The sequence below is a fragment of the Rhinolophus sinicus genome, linkage group LG18, assembly GCF_036562045.2.
Source record: "Rhinolophus sinicus isolate RSC01 linkage group LG18, ASM3656204v1, whole genome shotgun sequence".
Taxonomy (NCBI): Eukaryota; Metazoa; Chordata; class Mammalia; order Chiroptera; family Rhinolophidae; genus Rhinolophus; species Rhinolophus sinicus.
Window position 1 is genome coordinate 14055355 of NC_133767.1, and position 15019 is coordinate 14070373.

The window sequence follows — 15019 nt, forward strand, 5'->3', positions numbered from 1 at the left end:
GGCTTAACTGGGACCCCCAGATTTCCCCCAGGATTCGACTTCGTGCTCACAAAGTGAGAGCATTTGTTTAAATGCATCCTTAGGACCGTCACAGCAGAAGGACATTTCTTACGTACCTCATGGATACCTTCAAATGACCCCACCCCAAGCTGGGCCAATTTGAGATTCAAAATAAATAATGGTAATAGATTATAACCTTGAATAAAATAAGAATCCATGACCTGATACTGATGGAAATAAATCAATGGGGGGGGGGCGAAAGGAAAGCTCTTCCTTATAGTAGGAAGCCAAATAAAAAATATATTATCAGTTTATGATTGCCTTCATAATTTAGTTATTTTCCTGTTGGACGCTTCGATTCTAAATTTCGCTATTATAAATATTGCTGCCGTGGCTGGCTTCATTCGTAACACTTGGTGAATCTGGGGGAAGAATACATAGGAATCCTTTGTACACTTCTTGCAACTTCGCTGTAGGTGTGAAATTATGTCGAAATAAAACGTCAAAAATGTCTGTCCCTTTGCATTCCCGGAAGGAAAGCATCTTTTTCGCATCGGTCCCTCCCTCGCTCATTGGTCCAGCACTCGCCCATCGGTCCCGCCCTGGTTCATCCGCCCAGCGGTTGCCCTTCTCACAGCCACTGGACACGTGTCATTCTCCGACCACCTTGTGCGGTGGGGACCGAGATAGCTCCGGCGCAGGGAGCTGCGGGACCTCGGCGCTGCTTTCTTGGACACTTGGCAGGTGACAGCCGGAAACTCAGGGGCCCCGGGCACTAAGTGCCTGTAGGTCTCCGGGGCGCCCCGCCTCCCCTCCCGCACGGCGCTCCAGGATTTCGCTCAACGCGACCGTCCCCAGCTCCACGGGACCCCTCCCTCCATCCGCACCCCTTTTTGGGACCGGAGCCCCGGGTCTTCTGGCCGCGCATCCTCGGCGCTTGTAGTGATAACGCTGCTCCTCTTTAGGAAACCCCATGTTCTCCGGACACCCCTCCCTCCCGCCTCCTTCCTGTCGCTCTAAAATTGGTGCTAGAAGCGCTCCCTGGCTCGGGGCAGGTGCAGGTCCAGGTCCCATGGGGCCCTCCTGCCCTGAGCCTCTCGCCTGCTCCTCGTTTCCATGTCCTCCGCTCCTCCGAGTCCTCTCCTTCTCAGCGTTCTTCCTCACCCTTTCCAACCCCCGACGTTTTCAGCCCTTCGCCCCACCCCCGCCGCATTCTCCACTTCTTCCTCTCACATCTACGCTTCACCTAACTCCGCATCTCTGCCCTCCACCTGTCCTCCGCGTCCTGTACCCCCTCCGCACTCCACCTCGCCGCCCGCTCCCCATCTCTGTTCTCCACACCGAGCACCTCAGGGACCAAATCCCCCGCCCTGGTGATGTTGAGCTTGTGTTATGGGGGGCGGGGCAGGAAGCAATAGATATAAACACTGAATTAATGGTCTGTTGGAAGTAGTAAGTGCTATGGGGTCATTAAACAGGGAGGAGGAGGGGCTGCAACTTGGCGCTGGAATTTAGGTTGGAGGATGACAAAGAGTAAGGCTCTCACTCGCGTTCTCCCGGTAGCGGACCATCTGCGGGTCAATCGCCCACCCCTAACCCCTGCGGAAGGAACCTTACAGCAGGTGCCGGATACTTAAAGATGGCCAGAACGGCACTCCTGGCTGTCCTCACAGCCTCGGTATTGGCGAGGCACCTGGACCGCCGCTGAGTCCGCGGGCGCCCCCTCCCGGCCACCAGGAGCATCGGTCAGAAAATCGCGCGTGTGGGGAGCCCGTGACGAACTGTCCAAGCCAACCAACCCCCAGGAGAAAAACACGCTGAAGTTGTGCACACAAGAGTGAAGTGGTGGGTACTATTATTATTTTCTTTTTAATGATAGTACTGAACCCGACAGTTAACAATAAACGTGTTTAGGTATTAGATGGTGGAGTCAGGAGTTACAGGTGTAGGCTTTAACTAAATGTTTCAATTGCTTTGGTTGTCATGTACGTAGCTTATAGTCAAAGATGAAGAAAATATGTTAGTCGTGTTCTGAAGGTCTGCTTATAAAGCAAGTTCCAGGAGAAGTGTTTAAAAGTACACTTAGCTTGAGATAATAGAAAAATGTAGCTAGTTAAGTGCAAAAAAAAACGATAGCTTAAATAATGTCACAAGACGCCTAGTTTCTGCTTTTTGCTTTAACATCACTGATACATAATTATGAGATATTTTGCTGAGTTGGAGTTCGTCGACCAAGCACCCCTTGTTCTCACAATATAATTTTGTGTTGCTGATGTCCTATTTCTTTGTCAAAGAGGAGGAGCTATAACTCCAGGGCCACAGGAGGAGTTGAGTTTGTTTTGTGGAAGGAATAAATGCCTTTAAGAAAGTAGACACTACCTGCTGCTGCCCAGGAGTCTGGCTGCACAAAGTGTTATCTGTGATTGAAGAAACACAGACTTCCCCCCTTGGTTCCCTGAAACTCCCCCTCCCTACTCCCTAGCTGCATAAACACTCCCTACTTTTGCTTTTTGAGGAGGATGGATTTGAGAGAGAGTGCTCGCCGGTCCTCTTGCTTTGGCCAAATCAAATAAACCTTTCCGTCTCGCCAGCCACTGGTGTCTCAGTGTTTTGGCTTACCAGTGCATCAGGCACATCAACCTGAATTTTGGGGAGGTGATTCAGTAACAGTACCGGGTGTTGGCAGGATGTCTGACAGCCAGATATTCATAGGCAATCTTCTAGAGTTTTGTCCTCAGAAAACCCAAGGCTGTTTAAAGGATTATTAACAATCTGGAAACAACTGGGATCATCCAGCAATCAGAATTGGTTGGATGAACTATCACCCACCCCTGTAGTAGTAAGTTGTGCAGTCAGCAAAAGGATGTTAGACATTTGTAATCTGTTAAGAAAAAGTACGAGCTTTATCACCCCAATTTTCTGAATATAAAAAATATGGATTATAGATTTATCTCTAGATGGTGGATTACTGTAATATTTATAATATTTTGTAAGACATTTGTAATATTTTTTCATTACAGATGTCTTACAAAATTTGACCGGTGCCACTGGCTACTCAGGCCCCAGGAGGGAGGTGGGCCCTTGCTGCTGCCCCCACGCAGCCTCCAGGGGCCACCCAGTCAGCCAGGCCCCCTCACTGGGGACCCAAGTGCCAGCTCAACCCATGGCTTCTCTAGCAGCAACAGGAGGAGTCAGTGGTGCCATACTAAAGTGGGACCCTGTCCAGTGATTGGGCTGGTCAATCCTCTGACCCGCCAGGCCAGGCCTGCTTGGATACCGGGCTGAGTGGCACGAAGTCGCCTTGCCTGTCCCCACTCCTCACCTCCTCTTCTTCACTTGTTCCCTGGTGGCACCCCACCATCACACGTTAGACCCTGAGCAACTCCTCCTGTGTTCTTACCATGGGACAAAACCAGCCCACCAAGAGGACAGCTCAGAACTCAGGAAAGGAGAAAGCGGTGGGTAAGGGAAATCTATTTACATATAGAATTAAGACAAAGGAAGGTCTCAAATTATGGTTACAGAATATAACTGTTACAAACAAACATTCTGTAAAAGTAACAGCAAAATGGAGAGCTGGCAAGAAAAACATACTGAGTACGTCACTCTCCTAAGAGGGAGTCCACACTGATTATATTTAGAAAATGTTTCAAAACATAAGGCCTCCAGGGGTGGCTGGTTGGCTCAGTTGGTTAGAGTGTGGTGTTAATAACACCAAGGTTGCTGGTTCGATCCCCACATAGGCCACTGTGAGCTGTGCCCTCAGCTCACCAAAACATAAGGCCACTAAACTTTATAGTTTAAAAATAATCCGTTTCCTTGTGCCTGGTGGCTGTTTTCAAAGAATAAGGACCACACAAGGCTGAAGCCTTTCTAGTGAAAGCCTCCAGGGTTGGGGGGGACCTTGACTTTGGGTTAGAGGGGAACTGTGTTTCTTCACCTCCTTCTCCTGCAGGGGCAGCACTCAGAGCCTGGGGAGCGGCTCAGGTTTCCAGGCATCTCCCTCAGCTCCCAAACCATCCAGAAGGAACAAGATGGGAGTACCATAATTTCTGTTGAGGTCCCCACCACCAGACTGCAGGCCCACCCCCTCCTCAGCAGAACCCTGGGCCACCATGACAGCAGAGCTGCTGTGCAGGGTCCCGTGTGGCTGCCTAGAGGAGGTGAGTTTTCTGAGGCTCCAGTAGGGAGACTGGCCCTGGAAGGAGAGTCTGGGAGGGGCTAGATCAGCTTCCTGGGGGGTCAGGGCTGGAGGTCCCACTGCCCCGTTTCAGACCAAGGCAGTAGGAAGGGGAACTTCAGAGACCCCACCTAGTCTCTGGGCCAGGGGCTGGTTTTCCAGGCTGAGGATAGCCAGGGATATGAGGCCCTGGAAGATGGAGGCCTCCAAGAGCACCCCTGGGTCTGAGAGATGGCCCAGCGCAGGCAGCTCTGAGGAAGAAGAGCCAGGTGAGGACTGGAGGGGAGGTGGAGGTGCCCTGGGGTGGTGGGGTTGGAGCTGGGCCTCAGAGGATCCAGAATCCTGGAAGTTTTACAATCCCACGATGGGATCTAGCATACAGCTTCTTTTATTCTGTTTTGAATTTTTTTTTTTTTTCTCTGCTTACAAAAGTAACCTATGCTTTGAGCTGAAAAAAATTACACAATGCTGAGAATGAAAATCAGTCAGGGACAGGGCCCCAAGCAGAAGTCACAGCCAAGTTCACTGACCCACCATGGTTGCGCCTGCTGTTGTCTGGGTTACAGGGCCTCACGGGGCCCCATGGTGGACTCCTCCCTGCCCACTGCAGGACTGGGGGCAGGCCACCCTGCCAACTTTCCGTCTTCTTTTCCGTCTGGAAGAGAAGGGAATGGGTCAAGCTGGTGTCGGAGGAAAAGGGAGGCGTGAGGGGGGCGCAGACCCAGGGCCTGGAGCTCTCAGCCCACCAGGGGATGTTCTGGGGCATCACTGACCAACTTAGAGAGACAATGGCCGACTCTAGAGATGTGCTTTCAAAGTCCAGTAGCCCGGGGACACAGACGCTGCTAAAGCTGTTTCCAGGAAACTCTGGGCCAAATCTGGGCTGAGCACTAGGAAGCTGGTGCTATCCCCACTGCCTGGCCGGGAATTGGGCGAGAGGTGGGGAAGTCGCGGACCAGGTACAGTGGTAAAGGTGGGTGGCAGGTTGAGGGGGTTGTTGACTGCTCCAGCTCGCTTGCCTAGGGGAGCCTGTGGGGCTGAGAGGCAGCCCTTGCTCTGCTCTTCCTCTCTCCGTCTGAGGAAGGGAGGCTTGATTCTAATTCTCACATGACATGTATGGGGTGGGCCCACCTGGTCCCAGAACTTGGGCAGATCTCTGAGCAGAGGTCTCAGACAGGGTGGAGGGGACCCTGGAGGTGGCCCAGCCCACTAGTTCAGTGGGAAGAACAGGCTCTGAGCCAGATGTCCCCTCTTCGCCCTCTGCAGTGATCAGTGGGTGGAATCAGGGCAGTAACTTGGCACCTCTGAGCCCTGCTTCCCAACAGGTCCTGAGACAGCACCCTCCACCCCCTGGGCTGGCAGGAGGAAGCAGGTGGACATGTGGAGGCAACAGAATCAGAACTGGCTGGTGGAAGAGCTCACAGGGTGAGCCAGATACGCTGCAGAGGGGCCTCCAGGCTCTGGGGAGATGGGGTCCCCCTGACTCCCTGAGTATGGCTTCTGTCCAGCAGGGGATGGAGGCTGAGGGATTTCTCAGGTTCCCTGTGAGCTCCAGGCCTATGACTGGGGATGTTCCCATCTGAGAAGCCCTAAGGTCTCAGCCTGAGGGAAGCAGTGAGGCTTCCCCCATGACTTCAGGGCACTCACCACTAAATTTCCATCAGTGAGGTGGGGTGTTCTGCACTGCCCAGCTACCTGATAGAAACCAAGAGGCTTTGGTTTCCCTTTCCTGGGACTGGCTGCCAGTCCAAGTGCCCTGGCTAACTCCAAGGGGGCTACCTATTCATAGGCAGCAAACAGGGCCAACCTCTGTGGCTTTTATTGTCTCCATCTTCTAGGGCACAGGAGACCCTAAGTTGGGAAGAAACCCCAGCTCATCTCCTTCCCAAACACTAGGCATCCCTTTCTCTGGGCATCCTTCAAGATTCCACGCACCAAGCATGGTGGAGGGTAGGGGTAGGGGGGTCTGCTTGGGGCCTTAAATAGACTCTGGCACAAAAACATGCACACACAGACCCCCAGACATAAATATGCAAACAGACAGAAATAGGCTTAGGAACATGGACACACAGGATCCACACATAGACTCACCCTCCCAGGCAAATACATATTGTAGACAGACAGAACCTTAGAGAGACACACACATGCGCAGAGGCTACAGACACGCAGAGATTTATACTAAGATGTAACACAGAGAAAATATACAGACCCAATCACAGCCACAGGCACACTCTCGCCAGAGCCAGTCTAGCCTGTCTGTCCCCTCGGCTGCCCAGGTGACAGGGGACTTCCGGCCCCAGGGAAGTCTTGTTCACAATCCTGCTTGCTGGGACTGGGGCCTCACCTGTGTCCAGCTTGCTGCGTTTCTGCTCCGGCTCCTGAGGGGCCGCCTCAATGGCCCGCTGGGCCTCAGGGTGGGTCTTGAGGAGGGCCTTGGCGAGGGTGGCAGGGCCGGGCACCCCCAGGGACATGATGCAGTGCACTCCTTTGCGCTTGGCCCCGGCCACTTTGGCACTGTCTTTGGAGGCCGTCAGTAGGACCAGTTTGGAGAACTTCCTGGGCTTCCTGGGGGCTGCGGGGACGACATCTGTGCCCGTCTCAGGGGACTCAGAGGACGGCTCCTGGCCGGGCTTCACATTCTCGCCATTCTGCTCACTCGGCTCAGGCAGGGGCATTTCGGGACCAATGGCCTGTCCCAAAGGTCACACTCAGGCGCCAACAGATGGATTTCTCCTCCTCCTCCCTGGCAACGAACCTGGCAGTCCAGGGCTCTGTCCTGAGGGAGGAGGCAAAACCCCGTCAGTGGAGAAGTCCTAGGGCCTGAGGCTTAGGAGAATGGATCTGGGGTGCAAGTCGGGCAGATGGGGCACCAGGCTGGGCAAAGACCTGAACGGAGCTGGAGAACGCTGGGCCTGTGCTTCTGCTTCTGTTCAGCCAATTCCTCTCTTGGCAGCCTTGGGTACATTACCTGTCCCCCATCCAAACCTCACTCTCCTTGGGTGCAAAATGTGCCAAATATAGGGCTCTCGGGGGGCTGTTGGGGGACTAAGGTATTGATAACTGTGGTTTACTATGAATCGAGGCCCCTGGGTGCTGAATACAGGGCCAAGGGTTTCACAGGTTTTTCCATTAAACTTCCAGCCCCATGTTATGAAAATTCATCATTCTTATTGACCAAGTTTACAGATGAGGACACAGATACGCCACGAAGCGGCAGAGCTGGGAGTCCAGTCCCGGTGGAACCAGAGCCCATCCCCACATGGCACGTGGTGTGCCTGGTCCAGGATAACAGTCACTGGTGCTCCTGAGGACCAAGCATCTGAGACAGGCACTGGGGACAGGAGCTGAGGTCACTGACTCTCAGAATGCCCTGTGTCCTTCATCCTGACACCGCAGACCACAGAAGGGAAGGCTGGCCCTGGGAAACTAGACTCTGCACTCACTAGATCCAACCCCCCCACCCCCAGGTGAAAGTCCCTGGACCACCCAGCACTTAGGAAGTGCCAGGGCCCCATGAGGGCAGAGATCTTATGCCTGAGCAGGTGCTGGCACTGCCTTAGCTCGGTGGGCACGGGGGAGTGAAGGTGTCTGGAGAATTCACGGTCACTGAGGATTTCTTGGCTTCCAGCCTAGAGAAGCAGAAAGGACATTTTATGGGGCCCAGCCTGGCCTTGGGACCACAGCTGTGGGCATCAGTGTACCTTTTTTTGTTTTGGGGGTGATAGGGTGATGGGCAGGTGGCAAGTCTTCCCAGGTTACAGTGTTAGCTCAGAAACAAGGCTGCAGTCTGGGAAGACATCTTGGCCACCCTGTCAGGACCCAGGCAGCAGAAAGTCCCACAGACGCCTACTTGTGCACCCTTGGACCTTTTTCTTCAACCAGCTTGGCGGTTCTCAGTTTCCTTGTCTCTGTGTCTTCACATCGTCTTCCCTGTGTGTGTCTATATCCTACAATCCTCTTACAAGGACTCTCGTCATACTGGATCAGGGCCTACCTATAGGACACACAGAGAGGCGATTTAACTTAATCACCTCTCTAAAAGCGCTATCTCCAATCCAGTCACATTCTGAGGTTCTGAAGGTTAGGAATTCAACATATGAATGGGGCGGGGGGCACAATTCAGCCCTTAACAGCATGGAACATGGTAAATGCCCAATAGATCCTGGCTTGTGGTATCTACATCCTGATCTGAAACTTCCATGAACCGTTCAATCCGTAAGCATGCTCCCAGAGGGCGGGAGCATGCAGGGCCCGCCCCTGAGACCAGGGATTATTTGCTTAGTAAGGAGCCCTCATGCTAACTGGATCTTAGCATAAATGCCACCACAGCTCCAAAATCTCTGCTCATCGTTCAGGGGTGCCAGAATATACTTACATGGATTTTTTGTCTTGAGATCATCATCCAAGTATAAAAAAAAGAAAGAAAGAGAAATGCTTGTACAAACCACTTTCATCCAAGAACCACCCATTTGAAAACACATTCCTGCACAATAAACAGCTCCTGTACACCGCTGAGGCAAGACACTTCTTTTTTCTGGATTGAGTTTTCCAACCAAAGGAAAGTGATAAGATGGATTATGTTGAGGTTATTTTAAAATTTTGAATTAATTGAAAGAAGTTATATAGAATAAATTACGCTATAATAGCAAATCTGCATAATCCCACCATCCCATCACAAATTGCTTTCATTTCTGCATTTTCTACATCCATTTTTTTCGTAGCTACAAGCAAAGCTTTCAAATAATTGTAGTTCCTGTTTTCTTTCCAGTTATTAGGGTAGGAACCACCAGCCTCGAGACCAGATGTAAAGACCCTTACAAAGAGCCAGAGCACACTGTAATTCACCCATAGTTGTGGAAAATTCAATGTACATCTCCAGCGACACTATTCTAGAAGGCCACAAGATGGAGATGTTGCTCCTTAAATGAGCCATGTTTCCAAGCTAAGAAAAGAGGACACAAGGAGGAAAAAGGCTCTAAAGTTTTCAAGTGTTTATGTTTGGTTTACAAACGTTGTTAGAAAGTCCAACGAACACATTTAGCAAAGACGATCTTTTCTAGGCCAAATAACTGTGCATTTTCCCAAAAGACTAAGAATTTTGGTCGCTGTCCTGCATCTTTCTCCCTCAACCCACTTGCCTTTCCTTCTATTTATTCTCCATTCCAGTCATATTTGTTGTGTATTTACTAACTTTATTTGGCTTGTTCTTAACTTAAAAAGCAGGTGCTTTCTAGTCTGTTTTCAAATAATTCTATAAAAGTGCCCTATACACCAGGAAGTAATTTACAAAATATTAGCAGTGGTGGGAAAGAGGGACTTCGTTTTTCTGCTAATTTTCTATTATTTCCCCCAATTGTAATGTACATGAACTAATTTTACAATGGGAAAATATTTAACACTTAAAAAATAAAATCCAAAAAAAAAAGGATACAATTTCTCAGATGGTAATTTTTTTATTAGTCCATTACTCAGAAAAAAAGGTCCCCATTCTTATGCAACATAATGTTATACAGGAAAATAAATATTAATATAAACAACCAGAATAAAAAATGACTAAAATTAACTATATTAAAATCCTGGTTTCAAATTTATAAACACAGTGGAAGTTGACAGATAAAAGGAATAACCCAGAGACCTCTTGTGCAGGAGAGAGAGAGAGAGAGGACACTGAGACTGAGTCAGAACACCCTGCCCCACTGACCTCCCCCCCAGCCCCCTGTCCATATCCAGCATTAAAGTGACCTGTCCAGAGCCACGTCGTTAGTCCTCAAGCAGGGACCTGAGTCATGAACAAAAATCCTATGACATCAGCCTGTACCTCCAGTACTGTAACCCAACAATCTCTCTTCCAAGTGTCACCATTATCTACGCATTGCCTCTACGCAGACTGAGGCTCAGAGACTTAAGTAAGTAGCCCAGGACAGCAGAGCTAGTGGGAGGCAAAACTTGAACCCAGACCTGGCTGGCCCAGAGCCAACACTCCTTCCTCTGCTGTGAGCAGCTGAGGCTTAAAGTGAGAAACACCAGTTACAGAGAAAACTGAGCTGCAGCCAGGACTTCAGAGCAAGTCATCAGGATTATAACCCAAAGAATACAATGCATGTCCATAAGTCCCACTGATATAAACAATTGAATGAACAAATACATAAATGGGGGAGAAGGGACAAGTCATCCTTAAGAAGAATTCCAAACAGTAAACACTTCCCTTTTCAGGAGGTGAAGATTAAATCTGACCCTTCATATGGGGGAAAGAAGAGACTTTCCAACAAATGTTGAATGCTGGGACACCCAGATATCCAAAGAATGAAGATGGAACCCCTCCTCACACCATATATAAAAATGAACTCTAAATGGATCATAGACTTGATTGTAAGTGCTAGTTATAAAACTCATTTAAAAAAGATAGGAGTAATCTTTGTGACCTTGGATTAGGCAAAGCTTTCTTTAATATGATACACTAAAACTACAGGCAACCAAAGAAGAAAGATAAGTTGAAAAAAAATTTAAACTTTTGTGAGTCAAAGGACAACACCAAGAAAGTTAAAAGACAACCCATAGAATGAGAGGAAATTTTTGCAAATCACATATCTGATTAGGGACTTGTACGTGGAATGTATAAAGAACTCTAATTCAGTAATAAAAAGATAAATAACCCAATTTTAAAATGGGCAAAGGCTCTGAATAGCCTTTCTCCAAAGAAGACATACAAATGGCTAGTAAGCACATGAGATGTTCAACATCATTAGTCATGAGGGAAATGCATAACAAAACCACAATGAGATACCTCACACCACTAAGACACACATAATAAAACAAATAAACAAACAAAAATGGACAATAACAAGTGTTGGTGAGGATGAGGCGAAACTGGAACACTTATCCACTGCTGGTGGGGATGTAAATCATGCATGCACTTTGGAAAACAGCCAGGCAATTCTTCAAGAGGTTAAACATAGAGCTACCATATGACCTAGCAATTCCACTCCTAGGTATATGCCCAAGAGAAATGCAAACCTATGTCCACATAAAAATTTGGACATGAATGTTCATAGCAGCATGATTTATAGCCCATAAGTGGAAACAGCCCAAATATCCATCAATGGATAAATGGGTAAATAAAATATGGACTATCTGCACAACAGAATATTATTTGGTAATAAAAAAAAATCTACGTTACAACATGGATGAACTTTGAAAAGATTATGCTAAGTGAAGGAAGCAAGTCACACATTATATTATCCCATTTAGATGAAATGACCTGGAGTCTAGAAAATCTGTAGTGTAGAAAAATCCATAAAGACATTAAGCAGATTTGTGGTTGTCTAGGGATGGGGGTGGGAGGGATGGGGCAAGGGAGAATGAGGAGTGACTGCTGGTCGGTATGGGGTTTCTGGGGTAATGAAAGTGTTCTAAAACATTGTGGTGATGGTTGCACAAGTTTGTGACTATGCTAAAAGCCATTGAATTGTATACTGTGAGTGAATTACAGCGTATGTGAGTTATCTCAATAAAAAGGAAGAAAAAGGCAAATTAAGTCTACGACCAATGGTTCTCCAACTTCAGTATACCTGGGGTTCTCGTTAAAAATGCATAGTCCCAGGCTAATCCAACCCCAGGCTTCTTACTCCGAGAATCTGGAGAGGGATCCAAAAATCTACATTTTTTTCCTAGTACTCCATCTCATTCTGATACTTTGAGAAAGTGACAATGCCTCAGGCCCTCTACTTGAGAAGCTTGTTACTTCTAGTTCCTAGGTTGACTGTTCTTCAGCTACGCTGTGAACAGGGATGGATAGGTCCCAGATCAGTCTCTTTTCTGGATTCATCTCTAGCCTTCTAGTAATTTATTTTCTAGATGTAAAGGGAAGGGTTGAAAGACAGCCTCTTGAAGCCAAATGCACATATTTTGAAAATTAAATTTTAACTCAATAAAAGTTCATTAAGTAAACAGGATTTTTAAAAGTGAAGCAGAAATGAATTAACAAGATCAAACGACTGAACAGTTACCTTACTTCGCTCAATTTACACCTTCTCCCTAACTCTGCAGCCTGGTGGTTTGATATCGCTGTGACCTCCAGTCACCCACTTACCCCAACCAGCTGTCATGACATTGGTCTGCACAAAGGGGACCCAAAAGTGTAAAGATGGCTCAGTGTAAGCCGCAAATCACACAATGTTAAGAAGTGGCAAGAGCCCCTCAGACATCATCAGGTCTTTGGGAAGCAGAATAATGCCCCCCCCACTAAAGATGTTCAGGTCCTAATCTCTGGAACCTGTGAATATGTCGCCTTACGTGGCAAAGGGAAATTAAGGTTACAAATGGAATGAAGGTTATCCAACTAGGAGAGTAACTTGGATTATCCAGGTGGGTCTAATTACAATCACACGGGTCCTAAAAAGCAGAAGAGGGAGGAAAAAAAAAAGTCAGAGAAAGATGTGCTGATGGAAGCAAGGTAGGGGAGATGCAATGTTGCTGGCTGTGAAGATGGAGGGAGGAGGCCATGAGCCAAGTAAAGCTGGAGGCCTCTAGAAGCTCGAAAAAACAAAGAAACAGATCTCTCTCCTAGGGCCCCCAAGAAGGAACAGTGCTGCCCACACTTTGATTTTAACCCAGTGAAACCTATATCAGACTTCTGGCCTCTAGTACGGTAAGACTGTTACAAAGCTGTATTGTCTTCAGCCACTAAATTTGTGGTAATTTGTTACTGAAGCAATGGGAAACTAAAGGGAGGTGAGTCCCTTTTTCACCAACAAGGGAGGGGAGGTCCTGGAAGCCGGGATCCCTGCCTGGCAGCTGATGGCAGATCAGCAGAATTACCTTCATATGTATGGGAGAGAAATACCATCAATGCCCACCAACACCTGCGTGTCAGCCACGAGGCAAGCCCCTTACCCTCTCTGGGCTGCTTTCACTTGTGTAATGGGAATAGTGGCAAATTTAGCAGAGGTTCTTAATAGCAAATAGGCGATGGGTTGAAGTGGTTGTTTAACAAAGTCCCCTGTGATACTGACAACTGTCCCACCCCCCATAATCACTGGGGCTGTGATTGCATCGCTGGTGGGATAATAAGTTCACTTAGCTGTGCGCGTACCCATCCTTACAGGGCGATTTTCAAAGCAGCAGTTACCTTTGAAGAACTGCTACTCTATAGTATGCAGTAAAGAGCTCCAAAGTTGGGATTTCAGGTAATGGCACCTCCTGTTCCCTAATCACCATGTCTCATAATCCTAACCCATTGTAATTTGTCATCAGACTTGTCTATGCTGCGTCCAAATGGCCCCAGCTCCCTGCCCCTATCCTCGCCCATCATTACCATCGCTTCCTGGCCAAGCCTCGCAGCATCTTCCCCGCCCAGTATCTCACACCTCCGACTCTGCCATCCCTGCAGGGACCTCTAGAGCCACAAGGGTGGGACGGGGTGGGGGACAGGTACAGGGAGAGGGGCAGTACTGGGTGAGGTCAAAGAAAGGCAGGTCAATATGAGGTTCCCTGATCTGGGGTTTCTGTCAGGGCTCAGTCCCAGGGCAGGTGGGTTGGGGGAAGGAGGCGCAGGGAGAAACGAGGCGAATCTTGGATGAAGGATAAGGAGGGGGCCTGACAGCCGGGATGCAGACCCAGGGTGAACCCCCAGCATCACCAATCTTTGGGATCCTTGGGAAAGCCCGGCCGGTGGGCGCCTCCACGCTACGGGACCCCGGACCCTACCCGACCAGCTGGGGCCCGTCCTCACCAGGCACCGGTCGGGCGGCGACGGCTGCGGAGCCCTCCCTCTCCGACGACCGAGCCGTGGCAAGTCCCTCAGCTTCTGTGCCCGAGGTCCCCGCCTCAGTTCGGGCAGTCACCTCAAGTTAGGGTCACGGCGCAAGCATGCGCAGTAGTGCCGCGGGGGCCTATTCCTTGGGCAAACTCCGCTTCTCCAGGTCTTCCCTGTGCAGCACCGAACTGGCAACCAAACCAATCAGCGCGCAGGGGCGGGGCGTCGGCAATTCTGAGGCCGGGATTCGGTTTCCTTGCGGGGCTCTCCCGGTACAGGTGGTTGGGTTTCACTCAGAGGCCCCGGCCTCTCCCAGGGTTTGAGCGCGGCTCCCTGCGGAGGAAGCCGGAGCACTTGTTTAAAGGCCTCGTTCGCCCCAGTCTCTTTCCTGAGCGAGCAGAGGGAAGGTCTCCCTTTTGGCTCCTTGAAGCCACTGGCTCCGCTCGGCCCAGCATCCTTGACTGAGCAGCACCCTCGCCATTGGGCCCACCAGTCCCGCCCTCGCCCACTGGTCCCTCTCACACCGTTGGTCCCTCTCTTGCTCATCGGTTCAGCCCTAGCCCACACGTCCCTCGTTCGCCCAGGGGTCCAGCCTTCGCCATCGGTACCACCCTAGTCCATTGGTCTAGGGTCGTCCACTGGTCCAGCGGTCGCTCATCGGTCCAGCCCCCACTCATTGAGCACAGCCACTGGACCTTTGTCTTTCTCCGACCACCCTGTGTGGTATGGACCGGAATTGCTCCGGTACAGGAAGCTGGGGAGCCTGGACACTTGGCAGGTCGCTGCTGGAGCAACCCGAGCAACATCCAAGCTGACGCCCACCTTGCCTCTCAGGGGCCCGGGGCGCGAAGCCCCGGTGCGTGACTGGGATGCCCGCCTCCCCTCCCGCCCAGCGCCCCAGGCACTCCGCTCTCCGCGACCCTCCCTGACACCTTTCCCTTCCGCCTCTACCGGTCGCTCTAAAGCTGCTGCTGGTAGCGCCCCCTGGCTCCTGGCCGGTGCAGGTCCAGCTGCTATGGAGCCCTCCTGCCTAGGCCTCCGGCATTTCAAACGTTTCTGAGAATCCTGTGCGTCCTCCAGTTCTC

General features: G+C 50.0%; 1 protein-coding gene and 1 long non-coding RNA gene across 4 annotated transcripts; one reads left to right on the top strand and one right to left on the bottom strand.

Moving 5' to 3' along the window:
* The first annotated feature begins 589 nt into the window (after positions 1–589).
* On the top strand, positions 590–9826 carry LOC109439325 (uncharacterized). Of its 3 annotated transcripts, none has more exons than XR_012493057.1 (5): positions 590–744; positions 1564–1845; positions 3956–4163; positions 5506–5605; positions 7322–9826. It is a non-coding gene; the product is annotated as an uncharacterized LOC109439325 (long non-coding RNA). The 3 variants fall into 3 exon arrangements; XR_012493056.1 differs by having other exon boundaries at positions 7360–9826; XR_012493058.1 differs by having other exon boundaries at positions 7367–9826.
* On the bottom strand, positions 1839–14670 carry FLYWCH2 (FLYWCH family member 2). Its single transcript, XM_019719601.2, has 3 exons — positions 13911–14670; positions 6525–6956; positions 1839–4835 (listed from the first exon to the last, which is right to left on the bottom strand). Exons 2-3 carry the CDS (start codon positions 6853–6855, stop codon positions 4741–4743), a joined length of 426 nt encoding a protein of 141 aa, XP_019575160.1. The 5' UTR covers positions 6856–6956; positions 13911–14670; the 3' UTR covers positions 1839–4740.
* Positions 14671–15019: the final 349 nt, after the last annotated feature.